This window comes from Muscardinus avellanarius (assembly GCF_963383645.1).
Source record: "Muscardinus avellanarius genome assembly, chromosome: 6".
In the NCBI taxonomy this organism is placed as follows: Eukaryota; Metazoa; Chordata; class Mammalia; order Rodentia; family Gliridae; genus Muscardinus; species Muscardinus avellanarius.
In genome coordinates this window covers 54482205-54499155 of record NC_137791.1, presented here as the reverse complement: position 1 = coordinate 54499155, position 16951 = coordinate 54482205, and the positions used below count along the sequence as shown (strand labels likewise).

General features: G+C 35.1%; 1 protein-coding gene across 1 annotated transcript in view; it reads right to left on the bottom strand.

Moving 5' to 3' along the window:
• Positions 1 to 16951, bottom strand: part of STPG2 (sperm tail PG-rich repeat containing 2) — a gene marked incomplete at both ends in the record, with an annotated part of 526196 nt that overhangs the window by 389457 nt on the left and 119788 nt on the right. Inside the window, 2 exons of the mRNA XM_080697195.1 lie at positions 1759 to 1918; positions 5538 to 5645. Of these exons, the coding sequence (XP_080553321.1) occupies positions 1759 to 1918; positions 5538 to 5645 (268 nt within the window). The remainder of the gene's footprint in view (positions 1 to 1758; positions 1919 to 5537; positions 5646 to 16951) is intronic.

The following is a 16951-nucleotide window of genomic DNA, read 5'->3' as shown; positions in this document are numbered from 1 at the left end:
GGTGCAGATGGTTTTATAGCTGAATTTTATAAAGTGTTTATGGAAGAGCCAATCCAAATATTTCTCAATCCATTCCATGAAGTAGAAAGAATCAGGACTCTCCGAAACACATTCTGTAAAGCCAACATCACATTAACACCCAAATAAAATAAAGACAGCTCTCAGCAACAAAAACCATTCAAGAGGCATCACAATGCCTGATTTCAAACTATACTACAAAACTACAGTAATAAAAACAGCAGACACACAGACCAATGGAGCAGAATAGAGACTCAGAAATAAATCCACACACAGTCAATTTACAAAAGGGCCAAAAATGCACAGTAAAAAAATAAAGATGTCCTCTTCAACAAATGGTGTTGGCAAAAATGTTTATCCAATGAAGAACAGTAGAAATAAACCCCACTTTCTCACCCTGCACAAGAGTCAATTCAAGATTGATAAAAAAAAAAAAAACCTGGAAATTAGACCAGAGACCTTGCAGTTGTTCAAAGACATAGGACCAGCACTCCAACATATAGGCACAGGTAAAAACTTCCTAAACAAGACCCCAAAGGCACAAAAAATGAAAAGGAGGATCAATATGTAAGATTACATTAAACTGAAGAGCTTCTTTTCAGCAAAGGAAACTATCAAGAACTGTAACCCAAACAAGAAATAGGCAATTGAACTAGACGCTTCACCCAAAAACAATATACAAATGGTCAATAACTGGATACAAAATGTTGAATATCATTAGCAATCAGAGAGCTGCAACTCAAAACTTCCTTGAAATATCATCTAACCCCAATCAGAATGGCAATCATTAAAAATACAAACAATTAAAATCCTGGCAAAGATGAGGAGCAGAAAAAACTGATACATTGTTGATGAGAATAGAAATTACTGCAACCACTTTGAAAAACAGTGTGGAGGGTCCTCAGAAGAATGGGAATGAACCTACCATATGACTCAGTTATACCACTCCTGGATACCTACCCAAAAGAACTGAAACAAGACTACCATATTAATACACGCATATGTTTATAGCTGCACAATTCACAATTGTCAAACTATGGAACTAGCCAAGATAATTCATCAACAAGACGAATATTCAGTAAGATATTTAATCCAGATGAATGGATTGCAAAATTATGGCATATATACAGAAATTCTACTCAGCCATAAAGAACAAAATTATGTCATTTTTAGAGAAATGGATGAAACTGAAGAATATTAATCTGAGATTAGTTAACCATAAAAATTAAAAGGTTGAATGTTCTTACTCTGCAGAAGCCAGGGAGAAATTGAGACACAGGAAGGACTCCAGACAAAGGAGAAGAAACCTTGGTGGAGTGAAGAAGGGGACCTCACTGAGGGATATGGGAGAAAGGAAAACACCTCAATAGGCATAATTTACATACACAAACTTATCAAAGCTAATCACTGTGTTGAGCAAGGTAAGGTAAGGAGGAAGAGGAAGGGAGGTGGGAAATGGAGGAAGGCTCACAAGCTCTGTGTGCCTTTGTCACCTGAACTTTATTAGGTTGTATAATTACAATGCACCAATAAAAAAGTTAAAAATAAAAGTGAAATTTGAGTAAAATATACTTAATTTTTATTTGTCTCAGTTTAGTACAGTTAATTTTTTAAATGTTGACTTAAAATGACATCACCAACCATACTATTTTTTTTAAATATTGCCCCCATGCATTCATTTTTTTAATAATATTATGCTACATAAGCTAAAGAGTAGAAATTCATGGATTAGTTGCTAACCTGGCATTTCCTCTGTTTTGGAGTCCTGTGTGAATCGAGCCGCACTTTGACCAAATGGGGTATGTTTCAGTCCTGATGTTTTCTTTGAGGATTTGAGAGCAGTTTGAGGTTCGTTATATGTTCCAGGAGCTGGGGTGATTGATTTGATAGGTATGAATCTCTAGGAAATAACAAAAAAAAATTCCAGTGAGAAAATATTGTACATTTTGATACTTCGTGAGTTAAGAGCTGCCTTCTGAGTAATAGAACATCCAGAGTTTAATTTACTTCTTAATGGACTGAAAAAATGTACATGAATTAAGATCTTATACCCATCAAAACATAAAACATAATCACCTATATGTTAATAAAGTAATATATTATGTGCCTTACTATAGCTAATAGACTTTTATAAGGGAATATTCTCAACATGAGATTCCGGATGATAGTATATAGACAATTTCCATATTTAAAATAATCTGCAAATTAAGATAATAAAAAGCTATATGTTCTTATATGATTTCTTTAATACAGTCCAATTACATTGCATTAACAATGTTCCTTCACCGGGCATAGTGGTGCATGCCTGTAATCCAAGTATTTAGGAGGCTAATACCAAAGGATCACAGGTTCAAGGACAGCCTCAGCAATGTTACTGACTCTCAGTAACCTAGCAAGTACCTGTTTCAAAACAAAAATTAAAAAGGACTGAGGGTATAACTCAGATGTAGAATGCCCCTGAGCTTAATTCCCAGTACCACTCAAAAAAATAATATTCCCCAACATATATGTTCAGTTAACTCAACAATATTATTTTTAAATAACTTAAGAAAGATAAAATATTAGATTCAAGTGGCATATAAATCCAGTTTAACTTTTATGCTTATTAACATTAAATATACATGTAGCTTCTATTTGTATAACTGTGAATCACAGGCGGGAGTGGTGGCGCACGCTTGTAATCCCAGCATTCGGGAGGCTGAGACCTGGAGGATCGCGGTTTGCAGACAGCCTCAGCTACTTAGTGAGGCCCTCTGCAACTCAGTGAGACCCGGTTTTAAAATAAAGAATAAAAAATAAGGCAAGGGGTGTAGCTCAGAGGTCAAATGCCCCTGATTTCCATCCCCAGATCTGCAAAAAAAAAAAAAAAACAAAAAAACAAAAAACTGTGAATCACTTACAAAATATGATGCTGTATAATCTTGCTTTTAACTTTGTATGTGAAAATAATAGAAAGGTTTTATAAAGATAATACGTAAAAATCTATATCATCTTTGCCTAGATTCACCTATTATTAATATGTTACCTCATTTGCCCTATTTATTTGCCCCTCCTGACTTCAGTTTGCACATTCCTGGACAGAATGCTAAATAGATAATACTGTGTCTTACTGAGGGTGTCAGTTGGAGGTACATGAGAACCTCTGTCCCTCACCAGTGATTTTGATCAAATCCAGTATTTCCCCTGCACCTTCCAGTAAGCACTCAGCATTCTTCTTCAAACAAAATTTTCCATTCTCCTCCAACTATTTTTTCATTATCTATCTATCTACTTAGTTGTCTATTTGCTATCCATGTGAACTCATGAATGCCAGCTTTAATGAACTTTTTCCCAGTGGCATGGAACTGGTTCATATTGGTTCTTGTGTCCCTATAATGCATTCTCATATTTTTTGTTTTCTCTCATATATTTTGTTTCTTATAATTACTTTCTGACACAAGATATTACATGTTCATCTTCCAACACTAAAATCAGTCATATCTTAGGGAACTGTTATTCCATTTTAAGAGGAAATGGAATTAGAGATCAAGATATGAAAACAAAAAATGCTTCTTGCTACTGCAGGCCTTTGTTTCTTGACTCCTTTGGCAGATACATACAAGTACACACACATATGTGATTATATATGCACACATACCACATATTACATATACATCTATGTATATCAGAAATACCAAAAATAACTCTATTTTTTTCTAAATATCATTTTATTAATCAGATTCTGAGTATCATGTTTTAAAATGATCATCCAAAACACCAGATGCATATTAAAATCACCTGAAGAGTTAAAAAATTTACTGATACCCAGTCTCTATCCTAGACCAATGGAATGTCTGAGAGCAAGTGTAGAAAAGCATGTTGGCACCTGGGTATGTAAATGTATTAAAATTCTCCAGGTAGCCAAGTTTGTTGGGTCACAATGTACTCCCAGTACTTGTGAGGCTAAAACAAGATGACTGCAGGCTTATGGCTAGCCTCAGACACTTAGGCCCTCTGCAACTTAGTGAGACCTTGTTTCAAAATTAAAAATAAAATAGGGCTAGGGGTACAGCCCAGAGGTAAAAATACCCGAGTTCAATAGGCAGTAAAAAAATATTTTTTAAATTTCCCCAATAGTTTCTAATGTGCATCCAGAGCTGAGAACCAGAAAAAATTATGTCTTGAAAATTAATATTTGAAGACACAAGAAAATTCAATGCATTTAGGTGACTAAGCAATGAATAGCCAATGACTAAGCTGTTTCAGAAACATATTTGTTTCTATTTCTATAAACCATAAATTTTGTTCCAAGTCTATCTTGTTAATTATATTATTTATTTTTCTAGCATAATTATTAAGATAGCTGTTGACATTCAACTAAACTCTAACATTGCCCAACCAGGCAATCATAGTTGGCTTTAACTCTTCCATGTCTTTCACCTCAGAACCATTATTCTTTCTCCCCATCACATTAAATGTAATTGATATCATTTTATCTTCAATTTCTGAAAATATATTTGAAGTCTTATTGTACCAACTGAGATAAAATTAGGGATATATGATGAATATTAATAGCATAAAAATGGAAAGTGCTAGTTATGAAACTGCATTTCAAAAAATCAAGGACACACACACACACACACACACACACACACACACACATCCTGCCCCCCACAGACCCATCTTGTATAGTGCCTTAAGTACCATTAAGTTGTTCAAGGCAGAAACTTAATATTCATTCTTGATTATTCCTGATGCCTTACTACAACATCTAACCCATTAAAAAGTAATCTTAATTATATCCAAAAACAATGCCTGTAATCTATCTACTTGTCTTCCAGGAGGTGTCTCTTAAGTGTAGTAAAACAAAAGTAGTATTCTGAAGTAACCTGAAGGTTAATGACCTTCTTAAGTTAAATAAAGTAATTAGAACTGTAATAGTATAGGTGGGTAAATATCACTACCTTCGTTTAGAGGCTGCCACATTATAAATGTTTGCCAGCATTTTAATTTTCTTGTCTTAGGAATATTTTATATACCTTCAAGTCCCCTTCATATGTTCCTTGGAGAACGTAAAATGGTTATTGTGGAATATGTGTTATACCTGAAGCATTGTTAATGAAGATCCCAATGGCAGCTGCAGATAAGACCTATGGCCAGGCTTCACAGAACCTTTTCTGAAAAATACACATGCCCTCATAGGTTGCACATTAATGCTCCAAACAGTCATTGGCAAAGCATATTTTAAAATTCAGGCTAAAATAGGAATTTACTATAATCTGAACAGAATATTCACATATGTAAATTTGCTTAATAGAATATGTTTAATAGTTAAAACTCAAATATACATCTGTGTTAATATTCTAATTTTATTTCATTTCATTTTATCCACTTTCATTGGCAATGTTTTTCCCAGACCATGTCCATACCCAATTTCCTTAAATACCATTTTTATAATTTCCTTAAGCATGCTAGATTTGTTGTTGGCCTCACATTATGTCCATTAGACTCTATATATGAAAATGGCTAAAGACCATTACCTGGGATTGAGAAAGAAAAGCAGGGGAAGCATCATTTGCATTCGGTGTCATACTTTCAGTCTTCTGAAATTGACTTTTAATGTCATATCTCCCAGGCCCTGGTACTCCCTAAATTACAGAAAGAAAAAAAAAATACATGTTCTCATTAAGAAAAGATCTACAGCACCTAAGGGAAGAGTTGGCTAAATACGTGAACCAAAGCTACAAGGTTTTTAAGCAAATTCCAATATTACCAAAGCACTTCATTAAGAGGCAAGACAGAACAAACTTCTTAAAAGCAACGGGAAATTTTTCATTAGCAAAGCTTTCTTTGAACCTGGAACTTTGCTGCCCTCTACTGATTAAACACAGAAAAAAATCTAACCTGCTCTTCTCATGATAAAATAATAAAATGAAGAAAAGAAAGTGACCTCTACAGTTCTTTCACTTAAAAATATACAAATAGCTTTTCTCCTAAAATTATTGTTTGGCTGCGGTTGTAGCTTAGTGGTAGAGCTACTGCTTAGGAAGAAGTGCAAGGCCCTGTGTTAAGGCCCAGCAACAACAATCTCACTCATTTCAATTTTCACTAGTCAATAGCCTGTTGTTTTTTCTAACATATAGGCTTTATGAAATGTTTTATCTGAAAATGTTAGATTTAATACATTAAGCTGTTACCTAGATATTTAAGTACATAAAATTAAATTTTATAATGATCCAGTTAAATATATGAGGAGATAAAATTTAATAGCCAGTACTAAGTAAACTTCTGAGGATCCCAGGCCTCAAGAAAGGCAGCGAAATATTACAGGTCATTTCCCACAGCACAGTGATTGTACTAAATTCTGCTCAGCAGAATGTTGGAGGCAAAACTGACCAGAACACAAAATACAGACAATTAAATGGCACCTTAAGCTAGGTGTAGTGGTCCATACCTGTGATCCCAGTACTTGGGAGGCTGAGATAGGAAGATCACAGGTTGACGGCCAGTCTCAGCAATTTAGTGGGACTCTACTTCAAAACAAAAAATCAAAATGAATGGGGGTGTAGCTAAAAGGTAGAATTCCCCTGGGTTCAATCCCCAATACCAAATAAATGAAATAAAATATTTAAGTCCTGAAATTGAGTTCCTGATTATTTTAGTAATATGTTAAATAAATATCAAAAAGTACTGTTTAGCCAGGTGTGGTGGTGCATGCTTGTAATCCCAGCATTTGGGAGGCTGAAACAAGAAGATTGCAGTTTGTGGACAGCCTCAATGACTTAGTGAGGCCCTTCGCAACTCAGTGAGAACCTGTTTCAAAATAAAGAATAAAAAAAAAAAGACAGAACTTCTGGGAAGATGACAAGCCAGGGAAGCACCACACCACTCCTGCTGAGACCAGATCTCCATTGCCTCAAAAACAATGCTCTAAAAAGCCAGAAAATACTATCAGTAAAGGAATTAAAATGATAGATATAAGAGAAAGATAAAAGAAGATTAGAAGACTGATCAGAGAGCAGAAAGGAAACCCACCCACCCAGTAGTGGCAGGCACCACAGCAGGCACCATGGCAGTGCCATTTTGCCTCACAGTACCCAACTCGAGATGAAAAGGAAAACAAGCAAGGACCTGAAGTGAGCAGCTGCAGATCATCAGGGTTGTAAGCCATCAGTTCTTCCTGTGCAAACACTAGCTCCTATTTCCATCAGTGGCGGCCAAGCTCACCACGCCGTCCAGGAATCCAGAGTGGCACTCAAGAGCAGAAAAGAAACCCATCCACCTCTAGGTCAAGGGCACCATGGTGGCGCCATCTTGCCTAAATGCACCTGACTCCAGGTTCAATCAGAAAAACATTCAAGAACCTGAAGTAAGCAGCTGCAGCTCATCGAAATTATAAATCATCAGTTCCTCCTGCGCAAACACTGGCTGCAACTGGGAGCAGTGGAGGCTGAGCTTACCATGCCCTCCAGAGATCCAGAGTGGCACTCAATAACACCATAAGTGAAGTCACAGTTCCTGGGGAAAACACCGAGCCCAGCACCCCCAGGGACTCAGACACTTGCAATAAACTCCCTGGGTCTGAGACTTTGTGAATCAACCTGGAAAGATGGGGCTAGAGTCTGCTGTTGGAAATAGCAGAGGCTTAGACAGACTCAGGCTCTGATCAGTAGAAAATGTGGGGGAAGACCTAGGCTTAACACTAGACACAACTAATAGGATCTCCGGGATCACCAAAGACCACCCTATCATGGTGAATGGGGAGAAATCAGACCAGACCAGCCATAGCTGTGGAGAAGAGAGAGTTACATTGAGTTTGGTCTCAAAGGCATACACCACCTTCGGAGGCAGGAAGAGATCAAGACTCCAAATGTATAAAAATCATGAAGGGTGATCTGTGCTTAACAAAAGGTCTAGCCCCATTGATATTGATCATCAGCATAGACTGAGAAAGACTCAGAGAATCAAACTTATAGCAGGAAAGGTTCTGGTGGCACTCGGTTTCTACACAGAGATAAACTGCAGAGGCCCTGTCTGCTAAATAGTCATTTATTTGTAGAGTTGCATTGCATTAATTTGTTGTTGGGGTTGAGTTTTTTGTTCTTGTGTGTGTGTGTGTGTGTGTGTGTGTGTCTGTTTTTTATTTATGTTCCACCCAAACCCTCTCACAAGCTTCTTCCCTTGTACATACCTACTCTTTTCTCTTTTTTCTCTCTTCTTCTCTCTCCATTGTCTTGTATTAAATCCACTTCATATCACTATACCAGAAACTCTACATTGGTTACTAGAATACTACTACATTTTCACTATCTCTAATCTCTAATATATACTACGTTACCAAACTCATACTCTCATCCTATTCAATCCTATCTGAGGCTTTACCCTATTCTTCCATTTATGAATTTACTTCCCTCCTCTCTCAACCTTCACTGTTGAATACAATACAACTTGCCATAGACAAGCCAGCTGACACCTAAAGACTGAGAGAAATCTATCAAAAGCAACATATACAAACTTCTGAAATCATGAAAAGGAGGAATAACAAGGAAGCAATGAGCTTTCACAACTCCACAATAACAGAACCCAAGAACACAGAATTGTAGAGTTCTCCAGAGGGTCATATCAGGAATGTAACTGTAGAAATAATACAGGACATGCAAAAAGAATTGAGAGAGTCTAAAAGAAATAAAAAATGCAATCATTGAAGTGAAGGCATCAATTCAAACTATAAACAATCAATTAGACCACATGGAGGATAGAATCTTGCTCTTAGAAGATAAACTCCAAAAACAAATGCATACTATATAACTTATAAAAAAAACAATTATACAGATTGAATTGGACATTAAAGAAATATGGGCCCATTTTAAAAGAGCTAACCTAAGAATGACTGACGTAGAGGAGAGAGAAAAAAAGTAAAAACAAAGGTATCAACAATTTTTTCAAAGAAGTAATATGAGAAAATTTTCCAAATGTAGACCAAGAGGTTGATAGACAGGTACAGAAAACTTATAAAAACCCCCATAGACAAGATGAGAGAAAAGGTTCCCCATACCACATAATGGTCAAACTGACCAATGTAGAAGCCAAGGAATGACTCTTAAAGGCAAAAAAAAACAAAAAAAACAAAAAAAAACAAAACCAAGTGACATTCAGAGGCAAGCCAATTAAAATCACTCCAGACCTGCCAAACCAAGTCATGAAAGCCAGAAGGACCAGGAATAGCATATTAAAAACTCTGAAAGAAAACAACTTGTAGCCAAAAATATCCTACCCAGAAAAACTATCACTCAAATTAAACAGGGAAATAAAAATCTTCCATGACAAACAGAAGCTGAAGGAATTTATTTCTTCAAAACCAATACTAGAGAAAATAGTCAAAGAGATTAACTGCAAAAAAGAAATAAGTAACACATGCCAGAACCAGAGAAACAAGAATTTCCATGCACCAAACAACTAATCAAACAACAACAAACACTATTTCAAACTAAATGTAAATGGCCTCAACTTCACAAAAAAAAGACAAAAAGTTGCAAAGTGGATTAAAAAACAGAATCCATGTATATGCTACCTGCAAGAAACACACCTTACAAGTAAAGAGTAATAAATTTAAGGTAAAGAGCTAAAACAAAGTAATCTATCCCACCGGGCGTGGTGGCACACGCTTGTAATCCCCGCGCTTGGGCTGAGACAGGAGGATCGCACGGGTTCTGAGCCAGCCTCAGCTACTTAGTGAAGCTTTCAGCAACTTAGTGAAACCCTGTTTCCAAATAAAATGTAAAATAGGTCTGGGAGTGTAGCCCGGCAGTAGAAGGGCTTCCAGGAACCCCAGTACCACCAAAAAATAATAAAATAATAAAAAATAAAATAAATAAATGCATAAATAAATAAAAACTGAAATATAATTATCCATTTGATCGGATGCTATGCAAGAAACAGAGGAGTGGGTAAAGCCCTACAGCTTTACTTTTATTCTTCTAACTTGAGGCCATTATTAGTGATGATTATGATTTTTACTTTTTAAAATACCAAAAGCTTACTTGTGCAAATCATTAGTATATGTTAATAAGCAAAGCATGGGCTCTACTTTTGAGAAGCTCACACTAAATTAGTAATTCTCAACCCAGGCACCACAAGAGTCACCTGCAGAGAAAGAAAGGCAGAGGAAGACAAAGCTCCCTGTTTGATTCTAAAACACAATCAGGACCATGGCAGACAGCCTCAGCTACTTAGTGAGGCCCTTTGCAACTCAGTGAAACCCTGTTTCAAAATAAAGAGTAAAAACTACGGTTGGGTGTGTAGCTCAAAGGTAGAATGCCCTGGGTTCCATCCCCAGCACTAAAAAAAAACAAGAAAAGAAAAGAAAGGAAAGGAAAGGAAAGGAAAGGAAAGGAAAGGAAAGGAAAGGAAAGGGAAAAAAAAGGAAAGGAAAGGAAAGAAAAGGCTGGCTTTCAACTCTATGATTATCTCAAAAAGTAGTTCCTATAAGAAAAGTAAAATAAATGCTTTTGCCCTTTTAGTTACCAGTTCCAAAGTACCAGCATAGATTCCTGTATCCTCCACTACTCATCAATGAGTTTTTAAATTTTTAATATTAAACTCACAGATTTATGTTTCAATCTATTGTAGTTGTATTGCTCATCGATGCTAAAATCATCACATCTTTGGTCAATGAGTACTTATTTGAAAATATCTCAATCCTTTTCCAAAATCCAAGTAGTATTTTGTACTTCTCTGCTGTCCAGTATAATAAAATGCTTCAACATAATCACGTAGGGAGGAAAAAGTGCAAAAAGGGAGACTATGCCTCATTGTTTTAGATAGAACACCTATCTTCTGCCCTCAATAGTCCTTATTTCAGGACTTCAAACTCAAACTGGAACTAACACCATGGCTCTTTAACTTCATAACCCAACTTTTCTATTTCTCTCTTTCAAATACAGAAAATGCTTTCATAATCTGATATTTTCACAGAATATAATAGCATGATATAGCACCTAAAACTATGCAGTGGACTTAAACTGTAATTATTTAAATAAAAAACAAATTTGAAGTATTAAAATAGAGGAAGTTATAATGATTATCAAATGAAGTTTGTTATAGTGGGAAGTCTAATTTTAAGGTTTTTATCATTCCCTTACATTTTAGTTTCATACCCCAACCTAACTGCTTGATCTCTCCAGTATAATTTTAACTAAGTGAACCTACTTTAAATATATTCAAGGTATAATGCAGTGAAATCACAGGAAGGCTGCAGGGAAAGGGAAACAACTGTTTTTTGTTTTTGTTTTCTTCTACTTATATCCACCCTTTTATATTACAAAAAGGTTTTCTTAGTTTAGACTTTTTTCTATAAAACTCTCTGAAATCAACACTCAGTGGTTTTAGTTCTTCCTATTCATGATCCTTTTTTCAAATGAAATGAATAAGCATCGCTTCGTAATTTTACTGAACACTCTACTTGATACATTTTATGTTATCTAATCCTTAAAAATCTTGCAAAGTAAACATTATTCATAAATTTACCCTATGAGGAAAATAAGATTTCTAGAGATTACATAATTTACATCTATACAACTAGTAGGGACAAAAATAAACTAAAATCTGACTAATTATAAAGCCCCTCCTATTTAAAAGGAATATTACAAAATTGCAATATTTTAGACATAATGCAAGAATGACTAAAAACACATTAAATGCATATTAACCTATTATTTAATAACACATCTTGTTCTATATTTCAGAGAAAAATCCCTTTAACTGCATGATCTTTTTTTTTTTCAGGGTTGATGGAACCCAGGGGCACTCTACCTCCAAGCTACACCCTCAGCCTGATATTTTAGTCCTTTTTATTTTTGAAACAGGGTCTCAATCAGTTGTGAAGGGCCTTGCTAAGTAGCTGAGGCTGTCTGCAAACCATGATCCTCTGGTCTCAGCCTCCTGAATGCTGGGGTTACATGTGTGCACCACCACCACGCCCAGCTCCATAATCTTTCTTTTTATACCTACTTATTGAACTATCTAATGTGTCAGGCACATATTAGGTTTGACTACGTAACAAGATGGAGCCCTACCCTTATCAAATGGATATTCCAGTTACACAGATGAATAACAGATAATCAAATAAATGAATTATAAACTTTAGTTAGTGCCATAAAAATATAAAGTGCTGAGGTAGAAAATAACATTTAAAGATGGATAGAGAAGACTGCAGGAGTTTATATTGAAAAGAATGAATGGAATAGCTTTCTGTTATAAAAGCATATACAGAGACTATGGAGAAATTGGTCAAATTAGCAATAGTGGCAAAATAAAAAGCAAAGTATTTGAGGAAGAAGTTTATGTCTAGGAGTGAAAATGTCAGGTCATTTGATAATTCTATATTTAGCTATTTGAAGAACTACCAAATTGTTTTCCATAAAGACTATATCATTTTATACCCCCGCCAGCAATGTAAATCAGATTGAGGATTCCAATTTCTCCACATCCTCAATACCTTGTTATTTTCCTTTTTTTTATTATATCTACCTGCTATAATTTGGATCATATCTATCCTTTGAAGGCCCATCTGTTAAAGAGTTGGTGGCCAGCTGGTGGCACTATTGGTAAGTAATAGAACCTTTAGGAGGTAGGACCTAGTGGAGGAAGTTAGGTCATTGGGGGCATGCCCTTAAAAGGGATAGTAAGACACTGGTTCCTTTTTGTCTCTTCTATCTTTGCTTCCCTGACACAATAAAGTAAATAGACTTCCTCTACCAACATGCTCCCACAATGAGGTAATATACCACCACAGGCCCAAAACATAGAGCAAGCAACTTGGGACTAATGTCTCTGAAATTGTGATTCAAAATAAATCTTTCATCTTACACACAATTCTAGTAGATGTAACATAATATGTCACCATGATTTTCACTTACATTTTCTTAATGAAACACAATATAGGGCATCTTTTCATATGTTTACTAGCACGTGTATATCTTCTTTAGAGAATATGGATTCAAGTTTTTTGTCTATTTGGGGGATTAGGTTGTCTTTTTGTTGTAAACTACATTTTAAGAAGTCAAATATGACTGCCTAGATGATTAGATTAAAGAAAGGAGTGATATTGGTAGTGGAGATACAAGTTTGAAGGATATTTCAAAAATCCAAACAAGAAACAATGTAGTCTTTGACCACAGAGTAGTTGTGATGCTGATAATACAATAATCATAATAAATAGTCATGATAGATTGACTATAAAGACAGCCACCAAAATTTTCTTCTATCCCTGTGATTTTATGCCTTAACACTCATCAAAAACAAAATTTATTTCTCTTTCTTTAATTGAAGAAGACATGTGACTTAGTTTGACAAAGAATATTCAATGGAAATTGAATAGTGTCTCTTCTGCACTTACATCTTAATAGGCATAATATGTTTCACATTCACATTTTCAAAGACCTGAGACTCTATGTAAGAAGTTCAGGTGGAGACAGGAGGATCATGCAGGTTCAAAACCAGCATCACTGGCTTAAGAGATCCTGTTTCCAAAAAATATATAAAATAGGTCTGGGAGTGTAGCCTGGAGGTAGAAGGGTTCCATTCCCCAATACCACCAAAAAAAAAAAAAAAAAAAAAAAAGTTCAATTACCTAAAAGTAAACCAATACACAAATTGCTCTTACTGCCAACCCATATGAGGTACCGCACATGTAAAGATTGTGACTATCCCACCTCCAATTCCAAATGAATGCAGCCTAATGAGTGACTCCAGGTGAAACCACAGAAATCAGAAAAACTGCCTGAGCCCAGTGAGCTCAAAGAACCATTGTACTGTGTAAGTTAACTCTAGTAGGCTTGGCACAGAATGGACCATTTTGCTAAATTATCTATAAAGAACTGACCCTGGCCACAGAATACGATTATTAATTAACAGTCTTGCTTGGTAATTATGGGTTCCATTAATTTTAAGGTGGTTTGTAACAGTTTGTGAGCATTATTTGTTGATAACAGTAAAATTGATTATTTTTACATGATGTTGGTGAGACTCAAGAAGGGTCCTACTATTTTCTTTTTATGTTTTATTGGCCCATTGTAGTCATACATATTAATGCAGTACAAGATGGTAGAGGTACACATGCAAACATCACTCAATTAGCCCTTATGCAATTCCCATCCCATTTCCTCCCCCATCACTCTTTCTCATGTTTGGCTTAGTGATTGACTTTGATATGTTTGTAAATATACATCATGTACATTAGGGGATTTCCCTCTTTCCCCCTCCCAGACCCTCAGTTAGGTCACCTCATTTGCTCATCTATGGTTTTTCCTTCTTCATCTAGAGTTGATTTTATGACCCGTTTTCTCCCTAGCTTCTGCATATTAGAGAGAGCATCCACTTTCTTATATTTTGTGACTGACTAATCTCACTTAGCATAATGTTCTCCAGTTCCATCCATTTCCATCCATGTAAATGACATAATTTTGTTCTTCTTTATGGCTGAGTAAAATTCCATTGTGTATATATCCCATTTATCTGTTGATGGACATCTTGGCTGGTTCCATAGTTTGACAATTGTGAATTGTGCACCATAGATATACATGCATTACTTTGATATTTTGCTTTCCATTCTTTTGGGTAGATACCCAGAAGTATTACCAATAAAATGAAGATTTTTAAAATGAAGATTACCAATAAAATGTCATAAGTGGTAAAAAAAAAATCAAAGATTATAGAAGACTTTTGTATTGCTGGATCATATGGTAAGTTTATTCCCTTTCTTCTGAGCATCCTCCATACTGTTTTCCACAGTGGTTGTACTAATTTTCAATTTCACCAAAAATATATTAGAGTTCCCACTTCTCCACATCCTCACCAGCATTTGTTATTGTTGTTTGTATATTTAATGATTGCCATTCCAATTGGAGTTAGGTTAAATCTCAGAGTAGTTTTTATTTGTATCTCTCTGATATTGAGCATTTTTATGCACTTATTGGTCATTCTAATTTCTTCTTTTGTGAATCAGAAGCATTCTACCTCTGAGCTACAACTCCAGTCCTTTTTTTTCTTATATTATTTTTTGTTTTGAAACTTAGTTCACTTGCTCATTTTCTGATTGGGTTATTTGATATTTTAGTGCTGAGTTTCTTGAGTTCTCTGTATATTCTAGATATTAATTCTCTACCAGAGGAATAGTTGTCAAGAAATTTATTCTATTCTGTTGGCTCTCTGTTGAAGTACTATTGATGTTGGTTTTGTAACAATATGCCACACAACCAGCAAATGTATAAGAAAACTTGGTTAGATTACATTTTCTGCTCCTTGATGCTCAGGTGTTTCATGCACATGTCAATGGTTTTTGATACAAGACAAAAAGTAAGTGTTCAGTAATAAAAAGAAACTGAATGCCCAACAAAAGAAGGATAGTTAAATAAATTATGGCATATCCATATATATATATATAGATGTATAACAGCAAGGGTACTAATGCAGAAGAAAAAAGAAGAAAAATCTCCTTACCTAATGCTGATGCTAATTGTATTTGTTGTTTAAAATAAACTATAGATGTAAGCATTGTCATTTAGTTTTAGTAACCAAACCTTTTCTGCCATTATTAGTGCAATCCTGAAAAATAACAAATTTTTGTTGTTTTAAAGCATTACATTTTGGGGCGATTGGCTATGTAGTAACAGATGACTAAAACAACAGGTAAAATATACTAAGCACCTACTATTTCCTGGGTACTATTTTAATTTACAGATAAGAAAATCATGAAACAAATTAAATGATTTCCAAAAGCAACGTAGCATTTAAGTGATTGAGCCAGATCTTATTGGTTACTAGTAGAATTCCAATTTTGACCTTTTCCTAGCCAAGTTCCAGATAAGGGTGACTGCACAAAATAGCCCTGGCTTACAAACATAAGCAATTTTCAGATAGAAAAATTAGAAGCAAGAGAAAAGCTAAGATGAAGATTGGTTTAATTTTGAAATGTTAGTTTTGTTGTTCCTGTAAATCATTAGAGATGTTTATAGATAATTTTTATAAGATTGGAATTCAGTGGATAAGTCAGGTCTAAATACTGATGTGATCCATGCCTTTGGAAGTTATAGTGTCTGAAACCATGAAACAAACTAAGGGTAGTTTCTAGAGAAATTAAACAGAGAAAAAGAAAAAAGTACCATGAATATTATTAAGATTTATATGATTCTCAATGTCATATCAATAATAAAAGAGAACATCCAGCTGGGCATGGGTGCATGCCTATAATCCCAGTACTTGGTAGACTAAGACAGGAGGCCCACAGGTTCAAGGCCAGTGTGGTAACTTGGGGAAATCCTATTTCAAAATGAGAAAAAAAAAATTAAATGGCTAGGGATGTAGCTCAGAGGTAGAATGCCCCAAGTTCAATCCCCAGCACTACATAAACACACACAAAAAAGTCATTTTCGTCTTTTTTTGTGTGTGGTACTGGTAATTGAACTCAGAAGCATTCTACCTCTGAGCTACAACTCCAGTCCTTTTTTTTCTTATATTATTTTTTGTTTTGAAACAGGGTCTCCCCAAATTCCTGAGAATCTCACTAAGTTGCTGAGAATGTCCTTGAATCTGCAATTCTCCTGTCTCAGCCTCCCAAATATTGAGATTATAAGCATGCGGCACCATGTCTGGCTCTTTTCATATATTTTAGAAGTATGTTCAAGTATAATTAACAGTTGGAGTGATCTAATCCTCATGATTGATTAAATTGAGTAATATATAATTTTGATCTGGGACTATAGACAAAGAGTTGATTATATTCATTTGTATATTTGCAATATAAATTTTGGCTCATTCAAAAGCATAATGGTTAGCTGACGTTATGTTTAGTAATATAAATAGAAACCAAAATGATCTTTCTGATGCAAATTTAAAGCAAATAAATCAGGAGAGACAAAATTTAAATGTAATCTACTGTTTGACTATGTATTCTTAT